The sequence below is a fragment of the Cottoperca gobio genome, chromosome 5 (genome assembly GCF_900634415.1).
Source record: "Cottoperca gobio chromosome 5, fCotGob3.1, whole genome shotgun sequence".
NCBI classification, from domain to species: domain Eukaryota; kingdom Metazoa; phylum Chordata; class Actinopteri; order Perciformes; family Bovichtidae; genus Cottoperca; species Cottoperca gobio.
Window position 1 is genome coordinate 3,560,113 of NC_041359.1, and position 26,693 is coordinate 3,586,805.

The 26,693-nt window shown below is 39.6% G+C and overlaps 2 protein-coding genes and 13 non-coding genes across 15 annotated transcripts in view; all 15 read right to left on the reverse strand.

The window, feature by feature from the left end:
- mfsd4aa (major facilitator superfamily domain containing 4Aa) overlaps positions 1 to 19,549 on the reverse strand; it is a 72,786-nt gene extending 53,237 nt beyond the window's left edge. The window contains exons 1-6 of the mRNA XM_029432225.1: positions 19,317 to 19,549; positions 16,443 to 16,641; positions 14,848 to 15,102; positions 14,373 to 14,502; positions 14,181 to 14,296; positions 13,413 to 13,586 (exon numbers count right to left, since the gene is read on the reverse strand). Coding sequence (XP_029288085.1) covers positions 13,413 to 13,586; positions 14,181 to 14,296; positions 14,373 to 14,502; positions 14,848 to 15,102; positions 16,443 to 16,641; positions 19,317 to 19,549 — 1,107 coding nt within the window. The remainder of the gene's footprint in view (positions 1 to 13,412; positions 13,587 to 14,180; positions 14,297 to 14,372; positions 14,503 to 14,847; positions 15,103 to 16,442; positions 16,642 to 19,316) is intronic.
- trnaf-gaa (transfer RNA phenylalanine (anticodon GAA)) lies at positions 3,132 to 3,204 on the reverse strand. Its single transcript has one exon. It is a non-coding gene; the product is annotated as a tRNA-Phe (tRNA).
- trnaf-gaa (transfer RNA phenylalanine (anticodon GAA)) lies at positions 3,481 to 3,553 on the reverse strand. Its single transcript has one exon. It is a non-coding gene; the product is annotated as a tRNA-Phe (tRNA).
- On the reverse strand, positions 4,181 to 4,253 carry trnaf-gaa (transfer RNA phenylalanine (anticodon GAA)). Its single transcript has one exon. It is a non-coding gene; the product is annotated as a tRNA-Phe (tRNA).
- On the reverse strand, positions 4,882 to 4,954 carry trnaf-gaa (transfer RNA phenylalanine (anticodon GAA)). Its single transcript has one exon. It is a non-coding gene; the product is annotated as a tRNA-Phe (tRNA).
- trnaf-gaa (transfer RNA phenylalanine (anticodon GAA)) lies at positions 5,582 to 5,654 on the reverse strand. The gene has a single exon. It is a non-coding gene; the product is annotated as a tRNA-Phe (tRNA).
- trnaf-gaa (transfer RNA phenylalanine (anticodon GAA)) lies at positions 6,282 to 6,354 on the reverse strand. The gene has a single exon. It is a non-coding gene; the product is annotated as a tRNA-Phe (tRNA).
- On the reverse strand, positions 7,686 to 7,758 carry trnaf-gaa (transfer RNA phenylalanine (anticodon GAA)). Its single transcript has one exon. It is a non-coding gene; the product is annotated as a tRNA-Phe (tRNA).
- trnaf-gaa (transfer RNA phenylalanine (anticodon GAA)) lies at positions 8,388 to 8,460 on the reverse strand. Its single transcript has one exon. It is a non-coding gene; the product is annotated as a tRNA-Phe (tRNA).
- trnaf-gaa (transfer RNA phenylalanine (anticodon GAA)) lies at positions 9,439 to 9,511 on the reverse strand. Its single transcript has one exon. It is a non-coding gene; the product is annotated as a tRNA-Phe (tRNA).
- trnaf-gaa (transfer RNA phenylalanine (anticodon GAA)) lies at positions 9,788 to 9,860 on the reverse strand. Its single transcript has one exon. It is a non-coding gene; the product is annotated as a tRNA-Phe (tRNA).
- Positions 11,188 to 11,260, reverse strand: trnaf-gaa (transfer RNA phenylalanine (anticodon GAA)). The gene has a single exon. It is a non-coding gene; the product is annotated as a tRNA-Phe (tRNA).
- On the reverse strand, positions 11,890 to 11,962 carry trnaf-gaa (transfer RNA phenylalanine (anticodon GAA)). Its single transcript has one exon. It is a non-coding gene; the product is annotated as a tRNA-Phe (tRNA).
- Positions 12,241 to 12,313, reverse strand: trnaf-gaa (transfer RNA phenylalanine (anticodon GAA)). Its single transcript has one exon. It is a non-coding gene; the product is annotated as a tRNA-Phe (tRNA).
- Positions 19,550 to 24,270: 4,721 nt separating the features above from the next.
- Positions 24,271 to 26,693, reverse strand: part of cdk18 (cyclin dependent kinase 18) — a 41,388-nt gene continuing 38,965 nt past the window's right edge. The window contains exon 16 of the mRNA XM_029432168.1: positions 24,271 to 26,349. Within this exon, the coding sequence (XP_029288028.1) occupies positions 26,315 to 26,349 (35 nt within the window). The 3' untranslated portion in view covers positions 24,271 to 26,314. The remainder of the gene's footprint in view (positions 26,350 to 26,693) is intronic.

Sequence of the window (26,693 nt, forward strand, 5' to 3'; positions counted from 1 at the left end):
CTTTTATGCAGAAATAGCTCAGTATGGGAGAGCGTTAGACTGAAGATCTAAATTCCCTGGTCAATCCCGGTGGCGGGGCAGAAACCAGCTGTGTTTGGGGACACGTTACCATGATGGTTAGAGATGAGTACAAGCAGTCTGATTGGAGGGACATGCCCCATTTCATCTTGTGCTTCTATTATACCTGCATTGTAAACTGCAGTTTAGTTGGTCAAAAGCTAAGAGACAGCACAACAGTCTCTATGTGCCAATTGAAAATACTGCTGAACAAAAAGTAGATAATTTCTTCCGACTATTTTCCACATCACTATATTTTCCACCTGAAGGCCACATAATTGGCTTTTGGCGAAAGCTCAGTTGGGAAGCGTTAGACTGAGATCTAAAGTCCCTGTTCATCCCGGTTTCGGCAGAAACAAGCTCTTTTTGGGGACACGTTACCATGATGGTTAGAGATGAGTACTAAAAGCAGTCTGATTAGGGAAATGTCCCCGTTTCATCCCTGTGTCTTTATATATACCTGCATTGTAAACTGCAGTTTAGTTGGTCACAAGCTAGAGGACAGCCCAACAGCTCTTGATGGCCAATTGAAAAATGCTGAACAAAAAGTAGATAATTTCTTCTCGACTAATTTTCACACATGACTTATTTCCACCTGAAGGCCACCATAATGTGGCTTTTTATGCCGAATAGCTCAGTTGGGAGAGCGTTTAGACTGAAGATCTAAATGTCCCTGGTTTCAATCCCGGTTTCGGCAGAAACAAGCTCTGTTTTTTGGGGACACGTTACCATAATGGTTAGAGATGAGTACTAAAAGCAGTCTGATTAGGGAAATGTCCCCGTTTCATCCCTGTGCTTTATATTATACCTGCATTGAAACTGCCAGTTTAGTTGGTCAAAGCTAAGAGACAGCACAACAGCCTCATGAGGCCAATTGAAAATACTGCTGAACGAAAAGTAGATAATTTCTTCTCGACTATATTTTCCACATGACCATATTTTCCACTGAGAGGCCACCATAATTTGGCTTTTTATGCCGAATAGCTCAGTTGAAGAGCGTTAGACTGAAGATCTAAATGTCCCTGGTTCAATCCCGGGTTCGGCAGAAACAAGCTTTTGTTTTGGGGAACACGTTACCATGATGGTTAGAGATGAGTACCAAAGCAGTCTGATTAGGGAAAGTCCCGTTTCATCCCTGTGCTTTTATTATACCTGCATTGTAAACTGCAGTTTAGTGGTCACAAGGCTAAGAGAAAGCACACAGTCCTCTGATGGCCAATTGAATACTGCTGAACAAAAAGTAGATAATTTCTTCTCGACTATATTTCCACAGACCATATTTCCACCTGAAGGCCACCATAATTTGGCCTTTTTTATGCCGAAATAGCTCAGTTGGGAGGCGTTAGACTGAAGATCTAAAGGTCCTGGTTCGTCCCGGTTTCGGCAGAAGCAAAAAAGCTTGTTTTGGGGACACGTTACCATGATGGTTAGAGATGAGTACTAAAAGCAGTCGATTAGGGAAATGTCCCCATTTCATCCTTGTGCTTTCTATTATACCTGCATTGTAAACTGCAGTTTAGTTGGTCACAAGCAAGAGACAGCACAACAGTCTCTTGATGGCCAATTGAAAATACTGCTGAACAAAAAGTAGATAATTTCTTCTCGAATATTTTCCACATCACTATATTTTCCACCTGAAGGCCACCATAATTTGGCTTTTTTGTGCCGAAAATAGCTCAGTTGGGAGAGCGTTAGACTGAAGATCTAAAGGTCCCTGGTTCGATCCTGGTTTCGGCAAGAAACAGTCTATTTTGGGGACACGTTACCATGATGGTTAGAGATGAGTACTAAAAGCAGTCTGATTAGGGAAATGTCCCCGTTTCATCCTGTGCTTTATATTATACCTGCATTGTAAACTGCATTTAGTTGGTCACAAGCTAAGAGACAGCACAACAGCCTCATGATGGCACATTGAAAATACTGCTGAACAAAAAGTAGATAATTTCTTCTCGACTATAATTTCCACATGACCATATTTTCCACCTGACGGCCCCATATTTGGCTTTTTATGCCGAATAGCTCAGTTGGAGAGCGTTAGACTGAAGATCTAATGTCCCTGGTCAATCCGGTTTCTGGCAGCAAACAAGCTTGTGTTTGGGGACACGGTAACATGATGGTTGAGGAGTACTCAAAGCAGTCTGATAGGAAAATGTCCCCATTTCCTCCTTGTGCTTCTATTAACCGCATTGTAAACTGCAGTTTAGTTGGTCACAAGCTAAGAGACAGCACAAAGTCTCTTGATGGCCAATTTGAAATACTGCTGAACAAAAAGTAGATATTTCTTCTCACTATATTTTCCACATGACTTATTTTCACCTGAAGGCCCCCATAATGTGGCTTTTATGCGAATAGCTCAGGTGGAGAGCGTTAGACTGAAGATCTAAATGTCCCTGGTTCAATCCGGTTTCGGCAGAAGAAGGCAGATCCCAACTGAGCTATTTCGGCATAAAAAGCCACATTATGGTGGCCTTCAGGTGTAAAATATAGTCATGTGGAAAATATAGTCGTGAAGAAATTATCTACTTTTGTTCAATAGTATTTTCATTGGCCATCAAGAGACTGTTGTGCTGTCTCTTAGCTTGTGACCAACTAAACTGCAGTTTACAATGCTGGTATAATAGAAAGCACAAGGATGAAATGGGGACATTTCCCTAATCAGACTGCTTTTAGTACTCATCTCTAACCATCATGGTAACGTGTCCCCCAAAACAGAGCTTGTTTCTGCCGAAACCCAGGATTGAACCAGGGACATTTAGATCTTCAGTCTAACGCTCTCCCAACTGAGCTATTTCGGCATAAAAAGCCAAATTATGGTGGCCTTCAGGTGGAAAATATGGTCATGTGGAAAATATAGTCGAGAAGAAATTATCTACTTTTTGTTCAGCAGTATTTTCAATTGGCCATCATGAGGCTGTTGTGCTGTCTCTTAGCTTGTGACCAACTAAACTGCAGTTTACAATGCAGGTATAATATAAAGCACAGGGATGAAACGGGGACATTTCCCTAATCAGACTGCTTTTAGTACTCATCTCTAACCATCATGGTAACGTGTCCCCAAAACAGAGCTTGTTTTCTGCCGAAACCAGGGATCGAACCAGGGACCTTTAGATCTTCAGTCTAACGCTCTCCCAACTGAGCTATTTCGGCACAAAAAGGCAAATTATGGTGGCCTTCAGGTGGAAAATATAGTGATGTGGAAAATAGTCAAGAAGAAATTATCTACTTTTTGTTCAGCAGTATTTTCAATTGGCCATCAAGAGACTGTTGTGCTGTCTCTTAGCTTGTGACCAACTAAACTGCAGTTTACAATGCAGGTATAATAGAAAGCACAAGGATGAAATGGGGACATTTCCCTAATCAGACTGCTTTTAGTACTCATCTCTAACCATCATGGTAACGTGTCCCCAAAACAGAGCTTGTTTCTGCCGAAACCAGGGATCGAACCAGGGACCTTTAGATCTTCAGTCTAACACTCTCCCAACTGAGCTATTTCGGCATAAAAAGCCAAATTATGGTGGCCTTCAGGTGGAAAATATAGTGATGTGGAAAATAGTCGAGAAGAAATTATCTACTTTTTGTTCAGCAGTATTTTCAATTGGCCATCAAGAGACTGTTGTGCTGTCTCTTAGCTTGTGACCAACTAAACTGCAGTTTACAATGCAGGTATAATAGAAAGCACAAGGATGAAATGGGGACATTTCCCTAATCAGACTGCTTTTAGTACTCATCTCTAACCATCATGTTAACGTGTCCCCAAAACACAGCTTGTTGCTGCCGAAACCCGGGATTGAACTAGGGACATTTAGATCTTCAGTCTAACGCTCTCCCAACTGAGCTATTTCGGCACAAAAAGCCAAATTATGGTGGCCTTCAGGTGGAAAATATAGTCATGTGGAAAATATAGTCGAGAAGAAATTATCTACTTTTTGTTCAGCAGTATTTTCAATTGGCCATCAAGAGACTATTGTGCTGTCTCTTAGCTTGTGACCAACTAAACTGCAGTTTACAATGCGGGTATAATAGAAAGCACAAGGATGAAATGGGGACATTTTCCTAATCAGACTGCTTTTAGTACTCATCTCTAACCATCATGTTACCGTGTCCCCAAAACACAGCTTGTTGCTGCCGAAACCCGGGATTGAACCAGGGACATTTAGATCTTCAGTCTAACGCTCTCCCAACTGAGCTATTTCGGCATAAAAAGCCAAATTATGGTGGCCTTCAGGTGGAAAATATGGTCATGTGGAAAATATAGTCGAGAAGAAATTATCTACTTTTTGTTCAGCAGTATTTTCAATTGGCCATCATGAGGCTGTTGTGCTGTCTCTTAGCTTGTGACCAACTAAACTGCAGTTTACAATGCAGGTATAATATAAAGCACAGGGATGAAACGGGGACATTTCCCTAATCAGACTGCTTTTAGTACTCATCTCTAACCATCATGGTAACGTGTCCCCAAAACAGAGCTTGTTTCTGCCGAAACCGGGATTGAACCAGGGACATTTAGATCTTCAGTCTAACGCTCTCCCAACTGAGCTATTTCGGCATAAAAAGCCACATTATGGTGGCCTTCAGGTGGAAAATATAGTCATGTGGAAAATATAGTCGAGAAGAAATTATCTACTTTTTGTTCAGCAGTATTTTCAATTGGCCATCAAGAGACTATTGTGCTGTCTCTTAGCTTGTGACCAACTAAACTGCAGTTTACAATGCGGGTATAATAGAAAGCACAAGGATGAAATGGGGACATTTTCCTAATCAGACTGCTTTTAGTACTCATCTCTAACCATCATGTTACCGTGTCCCCAAAACACAGCTTGTTGCTGCCGAAACCCGGGATTGAACCAGGGACATTTAGATCTTCAGTCTAACGCTCTCCCAACTGAGCTATTTCGGCATAAAAAGCCAAATTATGGTGGCCTTCAGGTGGAAAATATGGTCATGTGGAAAATATAGTCGAGAAGAAATTATCTACTTTTTGTTCAGCAGTATTTTCAATTGGCCATCATGAGGCTGTTGTGCTGTCTCTTAGCTTGTGACCAACTAAACTGCAGTTTACAATGCAGGTATAATATAAAGCATAGGGATGAAACGGGGACATTTCCCTAATCAGACTGCTTTTAGTACTCATCTCTAACCATCATGGTAACGTGTCCCCAAAACAGAGCTTGTTTCTGCCGAAACCAGTGATCGAACCAGGGACCTTTAGATCTTCAGTCTAACGCTCTCCCAACTGAGCTATTTCGGCACAAAAAGGCAAATTATGGTGGCCTTCAGGTGGAAAATATAGTGATGTGGAAAATAGTCGAGAAGAAATTATCTACTTTTTGTTCAGCAGTATTTTCATTTGGCCATCAAGAGACTGTTGTGCCGTCTCTTAGCTTGTGACCAACTAAACTGCAGTTTACAATGCAGGTATAATAGAAAGCACAAGGATGAAATGGGGACATTTCCCTAATCAGACTGCTTTTAGTACTCATCTCTAACCATCATGGTAACGTGTCCCCAAAACAGAGCTTGTTTCTGCCGAAACCAGGGATCGAACCAGGGACCTTTAGATCTTCAGTCTAACACTCTCCCAACTGAGCTATTTCGGCACAAAAAGCCAAATTATGGTGGCCTTCAGGTGGAAAATATAGTGATGTGGAAAATAGTCGAGAAGAAATTATCTACTTTTTGTTCAGCAGTATTTTCAATTGGCCATCAAGAGACTGTTGTGCTGTCTCTTAGCTTGTGACCAACTAAACTGCAGTTTACAATGCAGGTATAATAGAAAGCACAAGGATGAAATGGGGACATTTCCCTAATCAGACTGCTTTTAGTACTCATCTCTAACCATCATGTTAACGTGTCCCCAAAACACAGCTTGTTGCTGCCGAAACCCGGGATTGAACTAGGGACATTTAGATCTTCAGTCTAACGCTCTCCCAACTGAGCTATTTCGGCACAAAAAGCCAAATTATGGTGGCCTTCAGGTGGAAAATATAGTCATGTGGAAAATATAGTCGAGAAGAAATTATCTACTTTTTGTTCAGCAGTATTTTCAATTGGCCATCAAGAGACTATTGTGCTGTCTCTTAGCTTGTGACCAACTAAACTGCAGTTTACAATGCGGGTATAATAGAAAGCACAAGGATGAAATGGGGACATTTTCCTAATCAGACTGCTTTTAGTACTCATCTCTAACCATCATGTTACCGTGTCCCCAAAACACAGCTTGTTGCTGCCGAAACCCGGGATTGAACCAGGGACATTTAGATCTTCAGTCTAACGCTCTCCCAACTGAGCTATTTCGGCATAAAAAGCCAAATTATGGTGGCCTTCAGGTGGAAAATATGGTCATGTGGAAAATATAGTCGAGAAGAAATTATCTACTTTTTGTTCAGCAGTATTTTCAATTGGCCATCATGAGGCTGTTGTGCTGTCTCTTAGCTTGTGACCAACTAAACTGCAGTTTACAATGCAGGTATAATATAAAGCATAGGGATGAAACGGGGACATTTCCCTAATCAGACTGCTTTTAGTACTCATCTCTAACCATCATGTTACCGTGTCCCCAAAACACAGCTTGTTGCTGCCGAAACCCGGGATTGAACCAGGGACATTTAGATCTTCAGTGTAACGCTCTCCCAACTGAGCTATTTCAGCATAAAAAGCCAAATTATGGTGGCCTTCAGGTGGAAAATATGGTCATGTGGAAAATATAGTCGAGAAGAAATTATCTACTTTTTGTTCAGCAGTATTTTCAATTGGCCATCATGAGGCTGTTGTGCTGTCTCTTAGCTTGTGACCAACTAAACTGCAGTTTACAATGCAGGTATAATATAAAGCACAGGGATGAAACGGGGACATTTCCCTAATCAGACTGCTTTTAGTACTCATCTCTAACCATCATGGTAACGTGTCCCCAAAACAGAGCTTGTTTCTGCCGAAACCGGGATTGAACCAGGGACATTTAGATCTTCAGTCTAACGCTCTCCCAACTGAGCTATTTCGGCATAAAAAGCCAAATTATGGTGGCCTTCAGGTGGAAAATATGGTCATGTGGAAAATATAGTCGAGAAGAAATTATCTACTTTTTGTTCAGCAGTATTTTCAATTGACCATCAAGAGACTGTTGTGCTGTCTCTTAGCTTGTGAGCAGCTAAACTGCAGTTTACAATGCAGGTATAATAGAAAGCACAGGGATGAAACGGGGACATTTCCTTAATCAGACTGCTTTTAGTACTCATCTCTAACCATCATGGTAACGTGTCCCCAAAACAGAGCTTGTTGCTGCTGAAACCCGGGATTGAACCAGGGACATTTAGAGCTTCATTCTAACGCTCTCCCAACTGAGCTATTTCGGCAAAAAAAAGCCAAATTATGGTGGCCTTCAGGTGGAAAATATAGTCATGTGGAAAATATAGTCGAGAAGAAATTATCTACTTTTTGTTCAGCAGTATTTTCAATTGGCCATCATGAGGCTGTTGTGCTGTCTCTTAGCTTGTGACCAACTAAACTGCAGTTTACAATGCAGGTATAATATAAAGCACAGGGATGAAACGGGGACATTTCCCTAATCAGACTGCTTTTAGTACTCATCTCTAACCATCATGTTAACGTGTCCCCAAAACAGAGCTTGTTTCTGCCGAAACCCGGGATTGAACCAGGGACATTTAGATCTTCAGTCTAACGCTCTCCCAACTGAGCTATTTCGGCATAAAAAGCCACATTATGGTGGCCTTCAGGTGTAAAATATAGTCATGTGGAAAATATAGTCGTGAAGAAATTATCTACTTTTTGTTCAATAGTATTTTCATTTGGCCATCAAGAGACTGTTGTGCTGTCTCTTAGCTTGTGACCAACTAAACTGCAGTTTACAATGCTGGTATAATAGAAAGCACAAGGATGAAATGGGGACATTTCCCTAATCAGACTGCTTTTAGTACTCATCTCTAACCATCATGGTAACGTGTCCCCAAAACAGAGCTTGTTTCTGCCGAAACCCAGGATTGAACCAGGGACATTTAGATCTTCAGTCTAACGCTCTCCCAACTGAGCTATTTCGGCATAAAAAGCCAAATTATGGTGGCCTTCAGGTGGAAAATATGGTCATGTGGAAAATATAGTCGAGAAGAAATTATCTACTTTTTGTTCAGCAGTATTTTCAATTGGCCATCATGAGGCTGTTGTGCTGTCTCTTAGCTTGTGACCAACTAAACTGCAGTTTACAATGCAGGTATAATATAAAGCACAGGGATGAAACGGGGACATTTCCCTAATCAGACTGCTTTTAGTACTCATCTCTAACCATCATGGTAACGTGTCCCCAAAACAGAGCTTGTTTCTGCCGAAACCAGGGATCGAACCAGGGACCTTTAGATCTTCAGTCTAACGCTCTCCCAACTGAGCTATTTCGGCACAAAAAGGCAAATTATGGTGGCCTTCAGGTGGAAAATATAGTGATGTGGAAAATAGTCAAGAAGAAATTATCTACTTTTTGTTCAGCAGTATTTTCAATTGGCCATCAAGAGACTGTTGTGCTGTCTCTTAGCTTGTGACCAACTAAACTGCAGTTTACAATGCAGGTATAATAGAAAGCACAAGGATGAAATGGGGACATTTCCCTAATCAGACTGCTTTTAGTACTCATCTCTAACCATCATGTTAACGTGTCCCCAAAACACAGCTTGTTGCTGCCGAAACCCGGGATTGAACTAGGGACATTTAGATCTTCAGTCTAACGCTCTCCCAACTGAGCTATTTCGGCACAAAAAGCCAAATTATGGTGGCCTTCAGGTGGAAAATATGGTCATGTGGAAAATATAGTCGAGAAGAAATTATCTACTTTTTGTTCAGCAGTATTTTCATTTGGCCATCAAGAGACTGTTGTGCTGTCTCTTAGCTTGTGACCAACTAAACTGCAGTTTACAATGCTGGTATAATAGAAAGCACAAGGATGAAATGGGGACATTTCCCTAATCAGACTGCTTTTAGTACTCATCTCTAACCATCATGGTAACGTGTCCCCAAAACAGAGCTTGTTTCTGCCGAAACCCAGGATTGAACCAGGGACATTTAGATCTTCAGTCTAACGCTCTCCCAACTGAGCTATTTCGGCATAAAAAGCCAAATTATGGTGGCCTTCAGGTGGAAAATATGGTCATGTGGAAAATATAGTCGAGAAGAAATTATCTACTTTTTGTTCAGCAGTATTTTCAATTGGCCATCATGAGGCTGTTGTGCTGTCTCTTAGCTTGTGACCAACTAAACTGCAGTTTACAATGCAGGTATAATATAAAGCACAGGGATGAAACGGGGACATTTCCCTAATCAGACTGCTTTTAGTACTCATCTCTAACCATCATGGTAACGTGTCCCCAAAACAGAGCTTGTTTCTGCCGAAACCAGGGATCGAACCAGGGACCTTTAGATCTTCAGTCTAACGCTCTCCCAACTGAGCTATTTCGGCACAAAAAGGCAAATTATGGTGGCCTTCAGGTGGAAAATATAGTGATGTGGAAAATAGTCAAGAAGAAATTATCTACTTTTTGTTCAGCAGTATTTTCAATTGGCCATCAAGAGACTATTGTGCTGTCTCTTAGCTTGTGACCAACTAAACTGCAGTTTACAATGCAGGTATAATATAAAGCACAGGGATGAAACGGGGACATTTCCCTAATCAGACTGCTTTTAGTACTCATCTCTAACCATCATGGTAACGTGTCCCCAAAACAGAGCTTGTTTCTGCCGAAACCAGGGATCGAACCAGGGACCTTTAGATCTTCAGTCTAACGCTCTCCCAACTGAGCTATTTCGGCACAAAAAGGCAAATTATGGTGGCCTTCAGGTGGAAAATATAGTGATGTGGAAAATAGTCAAGAAGAAATTATCTACTTTTTGTTCAGCAGTATTTTCAATTGGCCATCAAGAGACTGTTGTGCTGTCTCTTAGCTTGTGACCAACTAAACTGCAGTTTACAATGCAGGTATAATAGAAAGCACAAGGATGAAATGGGGACATTTCCCTAATCAGACTGCTTTTAGTACTCATCTCTAACCATCATGTTAACGTGTCCCCAAAACACAGCTTGTTGCTGCCGAAACCCGGGATTGAACTAGGGACATTTAGATCTTCAGTCTAACGCTCTCCCAACTGAGCTATTTCGGCACAAAAAGCCAAATTATGGTGGCCTTCAGGTGGAAAATATGGTCATGTGGAAAATATAGTCGAGAAGAAATTATCTACTTTTTGTTCAGCAGTATTTTCATTTGGCCATCAAGAGACTGTTGTGCTGTCTCTTAGCTTGTGACCAACTAAACTGCAGTTTACAATGCTGGTATAATAGAAAGCACAAGGATGAAATGGGGACATTTCCCTAATCAGACTGCTTTTAGTACTCATCTCTAACCATCATGGTAACGTGTCCCCAAAACAGAGCTTGTTTCTGCCGAAACCCAGGATTGAACCAGGGACATTTAGATCTTCAGTCTAACGCTCTCCCAACTGAGCTATTTCGGCATAAAAAGCCAAATTATGGTGGCCTTCAGGTGGAAAATATGGTCATGTGGAAAATATAGTCGAGAAGAAATTATCTACTTTTTGTTCAGCAGTATTTTCAATTGGCCATCATGAGGCTGTTGTGCTGTCTCTTAGCTTGTGACCAACTAAACTGCAGTTTACAATGCAGGTATAATATAAAGCACAGGGATGAAACGGGGACATTTCCCTAATCAGACTGCTTTTAGTACTCATCTCTAACCATCATGGTAACGTGTCCCCAAAACAGAGCTTGTTTCTGCCGAAACCAGGGATCGAACCAGGGACCTTTAGATCTTCAGTCTAACTCTCTCCCAATTGAGCAATTTCGGCACAAAAAGCCAAATTATGGTGGCCTTCAGGTGGAAAATATAGTGATGTGGAAAATAGTCGAGAAGAAATTATCTACTTTTTGTTCAGCAGTATTTTCAATTGGCCATCAAGAGACTGTTGTGCTGTCTCTTAGCTTGTGACCAACTAAACTGCAGTTTACAATGCAGGTATAATAGAAAGCACAAGGATGAAATGGGGACATTTCCCTAATCAGACTGCTTTTAGTACTCATCTCTAACCATCATGGTAACGTGTCCCCAAAACAGAGCTTGTTTCTGCCAAAACCAGGGATCGAACCAGGGACCTTCAGATCTTCAGTCTAACGCTCTCCCAACTGAGCTATTTCGGCATAAAAAGCCAAATTATGGTGGCCTTCAGGTGGAAAATATGGTCATGTGGAAAATATAGTCGAGAAGAAATTATCTACTTTTTGTTCAGCAGTATTTTCAATTGGCCATCATGAGGCTGTTGTGCTGTCTCTTAGCTTGTGACCAACTAAACTGCAGTTTACAATGCAGGTATAATAGAAAGCACAAGGATGAAATGGGGACATTTCCCTAATCAGACTGCTTTTAGTACTCATTTCTAACCATCATGGTAACGTGTCCCCAAAATAGAGCTTGTTGCTGCTGAAACCCGGGATTGAACCAGGGACATTTAGATCTTCAGTCTCACTCTCTCCCAACAGAGCTATTTCGGCATAAAAAGCCAAATTATGGTGGCCTTCAGGTGTCAAATATAGTCATGTGGAAAATATAGTCGAGAAGAAATTATCTACATTTTGTTCAGCAGTATTTTCAATTGGCCATCAAGAGACTGTTGTGCTGTCTCTTAGCTTGTGACCAACTAAACTGCAGTTTACAATGCGGGTATAATAGAAAGCACAAGGATGAAATGGGGACATTTCCCTAATCAGACTGCTTTTAGTACTCATCTCTAACCATCATGGTAACGTGTCCCCAAAACAGAGATTGTTTCTGCCGAAACCAGGGATCGAACCGGGGACCTTTAGATCTTCAGTCTAACGCTCTCCCAACTGAGCTATTTCGGCATAAAAAGCCAAATTATGGTGGCCCTCAGGTGGAAAATATAGTCATGTGGAAAATATAGTCGTGAAGAAATTATGTACTTTTTGTTCAATAGTATTTTCATTTGGCCATCAAGAGACTGTTGTGCTGTCTCTTAGCTTGTGACCAACTAAACTGCAGTTTACAATGCAGGTATAATAGAAAGCACAAGGATGAAATGGGGACATTTCCCTAATCAGACTGCTTTTAGTACTCATCTCTAACCATCATGGTAACGTGTCCCCAAAACAGAGCTTGTTTCTGCCGAAACCCGGGATTGAACCAGGGACATTTAGATCTTCAGTCTAACGCTCTCCCAACTGAGCTATTTCGGCATAAAAAGCCAAATTATGGTGGCCTTCAGGTGGAAAATATGGTCATGTGGAAAATATAGTCGAGAAGAAATTATCTACTTTTTGTTCAGCAGTATTTTCAATTGGCCATCATGAGGCTGTTGTGCTGTCTCTTAGCTTGTGACCAACTAAACTGCAGTTTACAATGCAGGTATAATAGAAAGCACAAGGATGAAATGGGGACATTTCCCTAATGAGACTGCTTTTAGTACTCATCTCTAACCATCATGGTAACGTGTCCCTAAAACAGAGCTTGTTTCTGCCGAATCCCGTGATTGAACCAGGGACATTTAGATCTTCAGTCTAACGCTGTAGTAGTCTAGTTGTTGTATTTGTAATGTTGATTTAATGTGTTAACGAGCGATTTAGAGAAGGTCACATGAAGCTCATTATTAGGCTGTCATTTGTAATATATTGTTGGAGTGGTAAGCAGGCCTATTGTTTTTGGATATTTGGGGAGTCAGGTGGTCCGTGAGTTTTTATTGGTTGAAGTGGTTTAAGTGGTCCTTGGTCTCAAAAAGTTTGAGAAACAGTGCCATATGGATTCAACGTACATATTAAAGATTCAGTACAGCCCTCAACCTACCTTATCCGAACAAAAATCTAAAATGTCAACGCTTGTAGCAAACCTGCCTTTTTTAATTTCATCATTCAAGGCTACAATTCACCTTTCAGACCACTAGAGGGCATAGCTCTGCAAAGAGTTTGTGCTGTTATTGAGTGGACAGAAGGCACTTACCACTACATTTACTTGTACATGTATGCAAAGACAAACAGAGAAATCCAGTAGGTGATACTATTCTGTTGTTAAAGTGCCTTAACCTGTTGTAAAACTCCTTAATTGTCCATTGAATGATGCCATCTAATCCTGTTATTTGAAATCCCACCCAGTTCAAATATTTGGTTGGACCTATCATACAGCAGCTGTCTATGAGCTATATTGTGTATACTAAAAATTGTAGCTCAGTGTGACACACAAATCAATGTAGGAAAATCCTGAAAAACTGATTCTCAGTTCACTGTGATATTAACTCCTGCATTCACTTTAGGGTGGATTTATCCTTTAAATGTATGTTCATACCAGACTGAAGATGAGCAGCCTCGGTGCTGTGTATCTGTAGGAAAGGTAGATGAAAGTCAGTCTTCCTACTGTGATGGAGGCCCAGAATATACTGTCCAGACACCCTGCGGTCTTATGACCCATCAGCAGAGGAGGGGACACTGCGTAGGTGTAGACGAAGCCAGCATAAGAGCCCTGCAGTAAAACAAACATAGCAGGCGGTTAGCACAGTGTAAAGTTATTGGTTTGATAATGTGCTCCCACCCTCCACCTCTCTGACCAAATCTAGACAACCAATATTTTTTGTCAATCCTATCATTACTTTTTTTGTCTTGTTTTGTCTATATTAATTTGTCTATTTCCCTTATTTTTTTGTGGCCTGTAATCAGGAAGTACAATGTTGCCATGTTTGTAATGTACCCATGGATGTAGGCAGACAAGTATCACTGGATTACTTTGATACTGTAGGAAACTTAAAAACTTGATGATTGTCAGGCAAATTATGAAGATATATGGAGCGTCTTTTTTCTATGATTTCTAACCGGATGTATGGATGTTAATACACAACGGACATAAGAGATAGCAATATGCTTGGATAGTGTAAGTAACACTGAACTATAAAATATGTGTATCATGTTTGTTTGTTCAGTTAGATAAGGTGTGCAATTGTGTATGCAAATTGCAACATTATTACATTAGGTCTCTCCCTCCTCACCCTCACGATCTGGGATAGAGCGTTGTGTTAAATGTTTGTTTTTATATGTATGTAGTGTTAGCAGGAAGTCTCACTATAATCCCATCAGAGAGGAAGACGATGGCCCCACCCAGAGCGTGGAGAATGAAGAAAGTAGCCGGGCGACCCCGGAGTTTGGCAGGGTTACAGCAAGCAAACAAACTCCCATCACCTGGAGAGAGAGGGATACTGAGGTCTGTCAATTAAATTGAACACAGTGGTCGCAATCACTCATAGGCATGCATTACCTTGACCACTGTCCCCAGTGGGGCCTGTGCTGGACAGAGAGTCTCTGTCGAGCAGATGTGGACTGGTGCTGGAGCAAGGCAGCAGTCTGTCATGGTACATCAAAGCGAGCACTGCTACAGGCACTGGGATCTGCCAGGACACACACAAACAGATCCACAAAGAGACAAAGAGGCTATTCTTAACAAGTTAACTGTCAACACTTCCTGTCATCTAATTGAAATTGTAACCCCCCCCTCAAAAAAGTAGTAACTTCTTCTTATTTTGTCCTCTGCTTGAAACAGATACAGTACCAACAGAAAAACTGAGTGATATTTTTTTGCATGGCAATATTGAGGCTTATAGCCATCTAAAGAAATGCATATAAAAATGAAACTATTAGCATTGCTCTAGAATAGACATTTGAGCCCATCAGTTATACGAGCATGCATTGTTGTCATCAATTATATGACACTTGTAATATTGACATGAACTCACATTGATAAGAGCCATGATCCAGAAAGCGTATGACACCCTGGTCATAACTACACCCTCGGTGTGTAGAGGATATTGGGAGATGTTGCCTATCACTTCTCCGTGCCTGGCCAAGCTGCTGCGGAGGTGCTGTAGGTCTGAGGAAGCGGTTGAGTTGGCAGTCCAGTTGGCACCCTTGACACAGCAGTCCTCTGCCAGAAAAGGATCAGCCACCAGGGGACTGACCAGTGCTCCCAGGCCTATGAAGAAATGCAAGGCCTAGGGCGAGATATGAACATAGATTCCCTTATGATTATACTATTAGCTTCATTAGTATTTGGAAAGTGACACCATTTCTGTTATTCTGTCTCGGTACACCAGTACAATAGATCTGAAATAAAACAATAAGTGTATGTGTTCAGTGCAGACATTCAGCTTTAATTTAAAGGTCTTGAATTACAATGTTTATACATAGAACCCACAATTAAATGAACATACTATTTTAAAAAGTCACCATATGTAATACTTGGTTGCAAATCATTCGCAGTCAATGACTGGAGCCCATAGCTTTATGCCGCATTTCCACTGCATGGTTGTCACAGCTCTACTCAACTCGACTCGCTCTTTTTGGTTTTCCATTGACAAAAGTTGTGGATAGTACCTGGTACTTTTTTTAGTATCATCTCGGTCAAGGTTCCAAGTGAGCTGAGCCGATACTAGAAGGTGGAGTTAAAACACTGCAGACCACTGATTGACCAGAGAGAATCGTGACCACGAAGCACATCCTTCATACAACTTTAAAAAACTTTCAAATAGCTAAGTTACTGTCAATAGCAACCGCAATTTTTTTATTGATTCCACCCACATTAAAAAAAATAAAATGGCAGCCCTCAAAACTAAGCCATACAGTTGACGTAGTGCAGACGTTCCTCTGTTTGGTTGCTGATTAAAAATTCAGTGAATGTCACGTTGAGGATGATGTCACAGCATTGCTTACGGGCCATCAGCTGAGAATCACACCTGCACTGAGGGGGTACTATACGCAGTAGAAAACGAAGTGGAGAAAAGCAACCAGTACCAAAAGTGAGTCAAGTCGAGCAGAGCTGTACCATGCAATGAAAACAAGGTAAGCCTCTATTGCAGCTATTTTCAGACCCTGCTTGTCTTGGTTGCTTTTTGCTATTAATTTGGCCTTCAGCTAGTGAAATGCATGCTCTACTGGATTCAGGTCAGCTGGTTGACTTGAGAAGTTTAACCTGATCAGATTGCACAGATTACACCTCAGAAGTCATCCTGTCAGCAGTCATTTCATCGATAAATACGAGGGAGACAGTCCCACTGGCAGCCAAACGCTACCATTATAAGGGGTTTGAATCTTGTTAGTTATTCTGGTGAAGTCTTCTTCGTATAGTGGTGTTTAACACAGATGTGACCATATGAAGTTTATATGGCTAATGTGTGACTAATCTACTTCTTGCATCCGCTGCTGGACAGGTCGCATGGAGTGGGTTTATTACAACTTTATTGATTCTGCAGCTGAAAACAACACTGATGAGGGCACTGAGACTAATACATTGAGACAGCTGTCACTGCCCATTCCCTCCCTCTCCTTTTCTGACCTGCAGGAAGATAGCAGAGTCCTTCTGGTACAGCTTCACCAGCTGCAGGTTGGCAATGGTGTCAATCACCCCCATGGCTAAGCCAGCAATCGCCATGGTGACAGACAGCAGTACCACGTTGTCACATAACGGTATGATGGAAAACACAAGTGAGATGATGAGAGTGCAGGAGAAGAGGGTGTACAGGGAGGACAGGAGCCTGGGAAAGACAGAAAGAGAAGACAACACCCACAACATTACTGTTACTGTAATGACTACATTCAGTCATTCATTGAGAAGTGTACATTCAAGGCAGATTGTTTTGTGATTGAGTGTTCAAAATATTCTTAACCTTTATTTACAAAACCGATTCTTATGAAACTTTTTTTCAGTGATAAAGTTTATCAACACTGTAACTCTTACCAGGCTGAACAAAAAACAGGAATTTCCAGCTTGTTGTTGCAGTAAAGTCACCTTGATGGTCTGCGGCTCCATTATCTTTTAGTTATCGCACCTCCACATTATCTTCACCTTGTATTCTCTTTCTTTCCTGTCAACTTTCCACTCTCCTTTTAACCTTGTCCTAGATAACTTTTAGTTTGTTGGGGACATTTCACCCAAAGCCTGTGATATAAGGGGACACACACATTAAGTAGAGTTGACGTAGTCATTAGTGGCAGGTATCATCCAAGGTCTCTCGGTTCACCACTTTGGTCCAGACTAGAATACCTCAACAACTAGTGCATTGATTGTCATGAAACTTTGTACATTCATATTCCCCGTAGGATGGATTCTGCTGACTTGGGGAAACCACCAGCAGTACAACGCGTTTAATTATCTTGTGAAATATCTCAACATCTACTGGGAAGATTGGCATAGCATTTGGTACCGGCCTTCATGGCCCCTAGAGGATAATTCCTAACGGCTTTCTAACTTTTCATCTAGTGCCACCATGAGGTTGACATCTTTTTATTTGAAGTGATGTCTCAACAGCTATTGGATGTTCTAGCATGATATTCACTATACACTTTCAAGCCCCCTTAAGGATGAATTGTAATAGCTTTGGAGACTCCCTGACTTTTTATCTAGCACCACCATCAGGTAACAATTGACAAATACTTTGGTTGATGAACATTAATTCCAACAAAACTAAAACATTCCCAACAAGATCAGCTGCACTTTGTGTTAATTGCTAATTAACAAATGTGAGCATGCTAACATGCTAAACTCAGCTGGTGAACACAATACAGCCTGACAGAGCTGCTGGCATGGCTGTAGAATCTTAGTTTTGTTTTTAATTTAGGGCCAGATTAATGAGGTAAAGACGTCTCTCTAGAGAGCTCAATTAGTCTATGCAACAGAGCCTGTAGATGGCAGACTAAAAGTAAAATGGATCAATATTATTCAATGTGTGACAAAGGAGGGATATTTTCAGTCCCCAGTTAAGATAATGTATTTTTTTTAAATCGCCTTTTGACTTCACACTTCGTGTCTCTTTTCACTGCAAATCCAAAACATTCCATTCCTCAAGTACTAAAGCTTATTGATACATTTGGACAATTCTCTGGTGACAAAGTTAATTACAGTAAGTGTGAAGCCATTCCACTTAATGATGATACTTTTCAATCACAAATATTTTAAATGGAAGGAAGAATAATAATTTTTATGACTTCAGATCTGCCCCACAGGGATAAAGTCATAAAAAATATTATATTACCAAGGCTGTACTTTCTTATGTCAACTATACCGCTGAAGTTTCCTCCCAACTGATTTAAGGAAATAAATAAATAATTCTCTGCCTTCTTATCGAGGGACAAAAAAACAGGATAGCTATAAAAATTGAATAAACCCGTGAAATAGAGGTGGGATAGGACTACCAGATATTCACTAATACTATATAGCATATAATTCAAGATAACCCTACATTGAGGTTAAAAAGACAAATTGGCAGTTGAGGAGCACATTTTAGAAGAACATAAAGATGTATCTCTGCCAATATTATGGTACAACCCAAAAGTAATTCCCAGAACGGTCAATCCACTGTTACAATTCTCATGCAAAATAGTCTAGCTTTCAGTGGAATGTCTTTATCGCTATGTTCATTATGGGCTTGATCATTTGAAGGTGACAAAACACCTTATAGAAATAACCATAAAGCAGTGTTATTACACCAAATAAAGAAATAGTTAATGTTGTATGTTATATTGGCTGTGCATAAACACACTGTATATTCCTTTTGTTTGTGAAACAGTTATTCACAGACACAGAAACGTAAAGTGTTCTCAGACATGATGTTACTTATGTTGGGTGTATGCTAGAGCCCAGACTCCCTGTTTGAATTAGCAAACTGTTATAAACCTCCAATAAGGGCAATCCAAACAGACTTATTGAGATTTCTTTAAAAGTTAAGTGCTGTCAACACCAGTGTATATGAATATCCATAGCCAGCTGGGGTCTCTGAGACCCCAAACAGAAGTAATGCATTGTTTTCTGTAGCCGACCTCTAAGTATAAAATCATGTTTATGTTTATTTGCATATAAATATGCAACTCTGTAAAATGAAGATAAGTAATGAAGCATCAAGGTGATGAAACAAATGTGAGTTATGTGATGAGCTGTTAAAAGGGTCCTGCAGTACTTAAACAAAAAATATATTTATTTAACCTTTCAATATTTTTGTCAAATAATACTATTTAGGAGCATTGATAGACGGATTGTTTTGACTAATATGGCGACTACAAAGTGCCTGTTAAGTACTGCAGACAAAATTAGTCTTAATATGAATATAAAGGAATATAACATCCTTTAGATTTGATAAGATCAATAAACAGGCCTCACAGCAGCACACTGTTAAACTGCAGGACATCCCACTCAGTGCTCACTAAACACACTCACGTTTTCTTGAAGAGTCCTCCCAGGCTGCTGCCCACCAGCAGGCAGAACTGCTGCGAGAAGAAGACCCAGGTGATCTGCTGCAGGGTGGACTGGGTCTGACACCTCAGGTCCAGCACGGTGGGTCCCAGGAAGGCGATGCACAGGCCGAAGCTAAAGAACACACTCCAGTAGGTGAGAGTGTATTGCCAGTGATGCTTAAACAGCGACCAGATTCGCTCGTCCAGTAACTTCATGTCGGCCGGTCCTCCAGCTGCCAGCTGCTCATTTACACTGACACTGTGTGTGCGTGGAGCTCTATCACACTAAACTACACAAAGTGCCAACGAAGAAAGTAAATAGAGTCTCACGAGTGACTCAGACCGGCCACTTTCTAGTTAGGTGCCGCTGACTGGCTGATGTACCAAGGCACCGCCCACTGCCGAACTGCTCTCAGATCAGTTTCTCTGGCGCATGCATGTCTTCCAAGTTCTCACGTTGTTTTCGGTAGAAGTGGCGATACAACACTGTACGAATACTCAAGAGTTGAGAAAGTACAGAAGCAGTATCAGCCTGTGTCTCCCTATCCATAGCTGAGTATGTTGTCTTTATAGTAACTTAGCTTTATTTATATATTATGCACAGACATGCTAACAAAACCAGTTGAAAGTGCTGATGTGGGGCTTTCACACGCAGTACTGCACTATAACTAAAGTACTTTACTTAATATTGAAGTACTTCATTGAGTATTTCCATTTTATGCTTCATTATATTTCTACTCCATTGCATTTTGAAGGAAAATATTGTAACTAATAAATTGTTATACATTATAATAGGTTAAGATACCGAGCAGTGATGTTATATAAAGTAATCAAAATTAGCTTCACATTTTCCAGCTGCAACATTAAAGTGATGAACACATTAATGCATCAATAATTATAATCCAATATATTATTGGGAAATTTTTACATAATGAGTACTATTACTTCAAGTACTAGGATATTTTGATGATATATTTGTACTTTTACTTTGAATGCAGCACTTTTACATTTATCAAAATACTTCTACAATGTGGTATTGCTACTTTTACTTAAGTAACATATCAGAGTACTTCTTTGATTACCATTGATCTGGTCTGTAGACCATAATTTTATTTTTTAATTATTATTTTCTTTAAATGAATGTAATGCGATTTGGTAGTTTAAGCTGTAGCAATGTGTTTTTAATATTTTATAAACTGATGACATCTCTTGAAATAATTTAATGTAGTTTAGCATAAATTAGTACAGGTACAGGTACCTCAAAATTGTGCTTAAACAGCACTTGGGTGAACTTAGTTGCGTTCCACCACTGTACAAAGCTATAATTGTATCTCTTTCACCATCGTTGCATCATTAAAAAAAAAAATCTTATAGTTCTAAATACCGAAATCAACGATCTGCCAGAGGTGGAACAAGTATTCAAAGGCTTAACTTAAGTAAAAGTAGTAATCCTATAAAATACTTAATTCATAGTGAAAGTCCTGCATTAAAAACCTACTTAAGTAAAAGTCCTGGAGTATTATTAGGAAAATGTACTTAAAGCATCAAAGTAAAAGCACTAATTATGTATGTTTTAAAATGTTTTTTATTGAGTCCCGTCAACCTCTTGTTCCTAAAACAAGTGAACAACACCTGTACTTGCAGTAAGGATATTTTAGTTTTTAATTGAAATCAACTTGATTAAAACTTGATAGAATACAGTAGACTTATAAAAATGTTATTGATAAAATGCTGGTTGATTGCCATTAAAAACAGACAGGAATAATATCACATATAGATTTGGTCACTTTAAAAAACAAAAGCCTTCAAAGACTCATTTTGTGCACTGAGCAATAAATCATATTTTATAAAATGTGAAAGTGCTGACAGGGTCTGTTGGGAATCGAACCCGGGTCTCCCGCGTGGTAGGCAGACTCTCTACCACTGTGCTACCCAGGAGTGATAGTCTCAGACACAGGCTTGGAGTGGGTCAGAAAAGGAGTCTTTACTTTTAGAGCAAACAGGTGGCAGGACAAAACTCAAAATACATCCAGACAACTAACAGGTAAAGTCTGGGCAAAAACAGGATCAACAGAGGATATCAGATAAGCAGGCAGCAAAAGGATCTCATGAGCTAAAGAGTAAAAATGCAGTTAACTCAGGAACTCGAGACAAGGGCACAAAAACAGACACTTCAAGAGACGGCTCAAAACTCACAGACTAGGCCTCCGGCAACAATTCAAGACTCAGCAATGAACAGAAGAAAACAGGCAGCTTATAAAGGCTAGCAAACAAGGAACAGGTGCAACCAATGAAACAATAAAGACAAGCACATGACACACAGAAATGAACGTTGGCGACCCCACATGGTCCAAAGAGGAACTGCAGTCCAAAAACCCTGACAAGTACAAGAGCCTTAATATGAAAACATTTACTTAAGTAAAAATACCAATATAATAATATGTATGTAGAAATACTATGTAAAAATAAAGGATCATATGACATTATTAGATTGTTTATACTGATGCATCACAGTGTAATGTAGCAGCAGTTTACTGTTGTAGCTGCTCAAAGTGGAGCTGGTTTGAACTACTTCATAGAGTTAGGTACTTTAATCCAGTGGTTCCCAACCTAAGGGCCGGGCCCTGCGAAGGCTCACAAGATGAATCTGGGTGGTTGTGAGATGATTAATGGGGTAGGACAGAACAATATTAATCTTTGGGATTCTTTGCTTTTTGTGAAATATTACAAATTTTAACTCTTTTTGCCTCAAATAATCATTGAAATGAAACCATCTAAAAGTATTAGGAGTGGTCCACACGTGCGCAGCTATTTTTCCTCCTTGGTTTAAAAATAAAAAAACCCATCCTCATGAAAACGCAAGAACACATTTACTATGCTGCCAAGGCCATTTAGAAGGTTGGGCCACACACACACACACACACAGGCGAAGTCTGTGTCGTGTTAGTTAATGTAACAGTGAGAAACTCTACATTTATGTGTAAACATGTAGTACAAAGAGGCATCAAGGAAAACACTTTTTTTTAAATAATACACCTTGTACGTGTGGAATATGCCTTAAAGGAAATATTACCCTTTGGTGGAACTGCTAACAACTCATAGACATCTGAAACGATTGGCGCTAAGTAGATTTAGGTGTTTTCTTTTTGATAAGGGGGTTTGTATTTAAATCTTATTCATAAGTAACTTGTAACTACAGCTGCTAGAACAATTTACTGCAGTAAAAAGTACAATATGTCATTCTGAAAAATAGTGGAATACAATGATAATACAATAGTAAAGTACAAGAACCTCACAATTGTACTTGTAGATGTACTTTGTTACTTTCCAGTTTCCACCACAGGGGGACCCATAAACCGTATGTGATGATGGATCAAATATGTTATAATTATTCAACAAGATCAAGTGTCTCATGATGTCATGGCTACAATGTGTTTATAAAATATCATGAAATATGAACAATCAAAACATGCTCTAATGCAAATACACTATATGCACTATAACACTACATATACCTGATTAAACAATTTAAGAATAAATGTCAAGATAATTGGTTGAAAGATTTAAGCAAAGTTAATGTCACCGCAAACAGTGGGATAATGTCCCTGGTGATGACATATAGAACTGATGTCATTTCATTTCAGGGCGTTGAATTGGGTCATTTTGATGTCATTTTAAAATGATGGTAAATGTGTATGAGTATATTTTTCCATTTGTGATCTTTTGACAATTTGAGATCAGGAAACATTAGCTCATAATGTTATAACTATTCGTGCTGCCGTACATTTTTTACTGCACGCTGACGACCGATAGCACCATCTTCTGTTCATCCATGTTATTGTACATCTGCCTTTGTACTGTATCCTCCAAGATATACATCAGATCATCATAATTAACTATGTAAGTAGCCGGAGAGAAAAAAAGACATTGACCAGGTGAGTGTGTGCCAGAATTTCAATAGTTTATTTATTCATGAATTAATCAATTATTCAATCAATGTTATGCCTTTTGGCAGTCACAGTACATTCAAATTCTCATTTCATAACAATGTAGACAAATCAAACAAAATATCACATCTTATACAAAATCTAAACTTATCTTTTATAAAACATTTAGACATCTGTAGGTTTTTTCCTTTATTATATTTTAAATACAGCGTTCTATATTTTAACAGCATAAAACTCACTGAGAAAGATGAAAACATCTGGTAAAATACATATATATTATTTATTTTTCCTTACAGTATTTAAAATAGCTTCATTTACCACAACTAAATGCACAGTAATACTTCTGCCACTGGGGGAAGGAAGGGGGAGGTTGGTAGTGTAACATCCACAACTATACATCCCTCTGAAGTCCCAGCAGAACTAAATGTCTCTCCGTGTTGCCTTCACCTTGCACTCACTGACAGGTAAACAGAGGGTTTAATGCTCACAACATGATTCTTCCTTCAGCTTAATCCACTTTTAGAGGTAGATGTTTAACTTTCACTGCTTCTACCTCTGTCTACTCTGAACAGTCTCAAGGTGTCATTAATTTGCTCTTACTTGATGACCTGCTCATTTCTGTGGGTCCAATCATCTAGAAGTTGACTTTGTAAATCAAAGGCAACTGTAGACTTGCAGTAGATTTCCTCCAGATGTTTCGCCTCTCACCCGAAAGGCTTCCTCAGCTCTCACTCTCTGGTTAGGAGTGCAAGGCATTTAGCCTCTGTAGGGTTGTTCACACAAGGAGAGTTGTTAACTTCACATGAGGATCATTCAGAGTTGTTCAGCTCTCAGCATGGTCTGTGTGGCAACACATGCACCATTATCATTGCTCTCCAACAATGTAGTTGGAGCTTCAAACAAACAAACAAAGTTCTTGTAGGATCTGAATTACACCTGGTACGGCTGCATTCAACAATTTATTTTTTCATTGTAAAACTCTCCAAAGTTTCACTTCAGCAGATACGTATACTGTTCTACTTTTTTCTAAATGAATCTGTATGTTGCGGTATGCGCTTGTTGTGGTCCAACAGCCAAAAGCTGCTCCCTGGCAAGAGGTGCAATAGAGCTGTGCAAAATATAAGGGGTAGTGGTGAGTTGTTCTGAGAGACATTTGCTACCAGAAAGTACTTGTAGGACATACTTTCTCAGTTTACTCGGGTTACAGGATTTTGGTACGATATGGGGTTATATTTTTGAACCATGTAAGGTAAGACACAAAGGGAAGGGAGCAGGCTTCAGAGGACACTTCTGGTTTGTGCAAAAAGGAGACTAAGAAATACACATGGTGAGTTATTTACACACGCAAAGCAAATGTCTTCTAACACATTGGCTATACTATAGATCAAATATATATTCTTCACAACCAAAACATCATGCACAGTTTACTAAGGCAACTTCAAAAACTGGAGTGAAAGTTCGCTCATAACATTGAATGGAACTGAATTCAAACTGTCGACATGAATTCATTTTACAGTGGAGTTTGTATTCACGATGGCGTCAGATTGTATGGCAGGTTCAATGTTTGATGGGAGTAAAATATAAAGTAAAATACAGTGTGTGGCTACAACTGTTTGTTTATGTACAACTTCAACACTGCCAAGTGACATAACACACCAATGTTGCCATATAGGGGACTTTTTGACAGGCATCTAACCATTTCATCAAAGATAAATTGTTTAAATTGTATTAATCACGGCAGATGCTTAGCTAGCTGGCGTATCCTGGTAGCTAACCATCATTTGCTCCATAAATTATGCATTAGCTAATGTACTGTTTGAGGTTGACTCTTTACTATTCAACTGGTTCAGAGGCTGGCAGGCTCATGACAACATTTCAATGCTTAATTAGCCTGTTAGCTTATTATTATTATTATTATTATTATTATTATTATTATTATTATTATTATTATTATTATTATTATTATTTATAGCTAACAAAGACATAAATAGTGTAAATGCTCAAACTTTTTGTTATTTGGGAAGTTCCTGTCAGTACACAAGGCTTCAGCCACCATTACTATTTCGGAGGTTTTAGCAACCTGAGGGCACTTTGGGCATTTTGTAAGCTGGTATTTTTAGATTCAATGTTTAAATTTAACTAATTGTAGGTCAAAGGAATAATAAATGAATTAAATCATTTCGCCTCCAGAAAATGTGGCTTTGGATCACTGTTCAAACTTTCGTGTTATAAAATAAAATAAATTGCAATTTAACAATTAACTGAAGAAAAACAAAAATAATAACAGAAACCTTCTCTCTGGTTTCGGGTCATGATATTTGGAGGGTCGTGAGAGGTGCCTGGGAGGACATTTTACAATTCAGAGATGTCACTAGATGCAACAACAAAATCAGTGAGTGTATCTTCAAGCTACATTTTAGTACAGAGACAAGCCTAAACTTTGGTAAAGCAAACATTTAGCAATTTCCTCAATGGAAACAAGGTATTAGACTTAAAACTGAACTGACCTCCACTCACACCACCTTTATGTCTGTACAACTGCGATTGTATGATGTTTCCAGATGTGGTAGCTACTTTAAATGGCTAGAGCCCTGGGTGTACTCTGAAGGAAAATTATTTAAACTTTCGTATTTGTGTACACTATAACAGAGCAGAGCAGCTTTATTTAGGGGCCTAATGGTTCAAATATTGCGCTGAAATGCATGTGTGTCTCTGATGTGTGCAAATAAGTAATGGCAGCATGTTCAGTGTGGCCGATTGTGCAAATGTGTGCATATATGTGCTGTGTGTGTATGTGGAGGGATAGAGTATCTCAGCTCAGTCATTTCACAAGTTAATTTCCAGAAACTCTGTGTGTCTCCATGGTCAGCTGCCTTGAAAATGAATGAGTGCACATGAGTTTGTGTGTACATGCAGATGTGTGCACGCAGATGAGCATGCTTGTGAATGTGCTGAGCTGTGTTTTGGCCTTTGTGCTGTGGTCTGAACAGGCAGCTTCTCTTCTCTGTGTGTCTCTGATCCTCCTCTGTGACCTCTAGAAGATGCTTTGTCTTCGATTCTTTCCTCGACCTGAAGAGAGACAAATTGAGATTAAAATGATGATTATTTAATGTTAACATGATATGAAACAGATGATACAGTATATTTTCTGGGAAGCAATGACTCATACTTCTTTCTTAAAATACTTTTCTCTATGTAATCTCTATACATTGGATACCACTTGCTAGCACAAGTGAAGTATTATGAAGTTAGGTCTTAAGTTTATATGAGCCCAGGGGGAAATAAAGTCATAGTAAGTACATGAAGAGCTTATAACAGTATATCGATGGGCGACAGAAATCTGCATTGAATTAGAAGACAGCTCCTTGTTCCTTTTCATTTTCTTCTCAGTTCCGGTGAGACTCTTCTCTGTG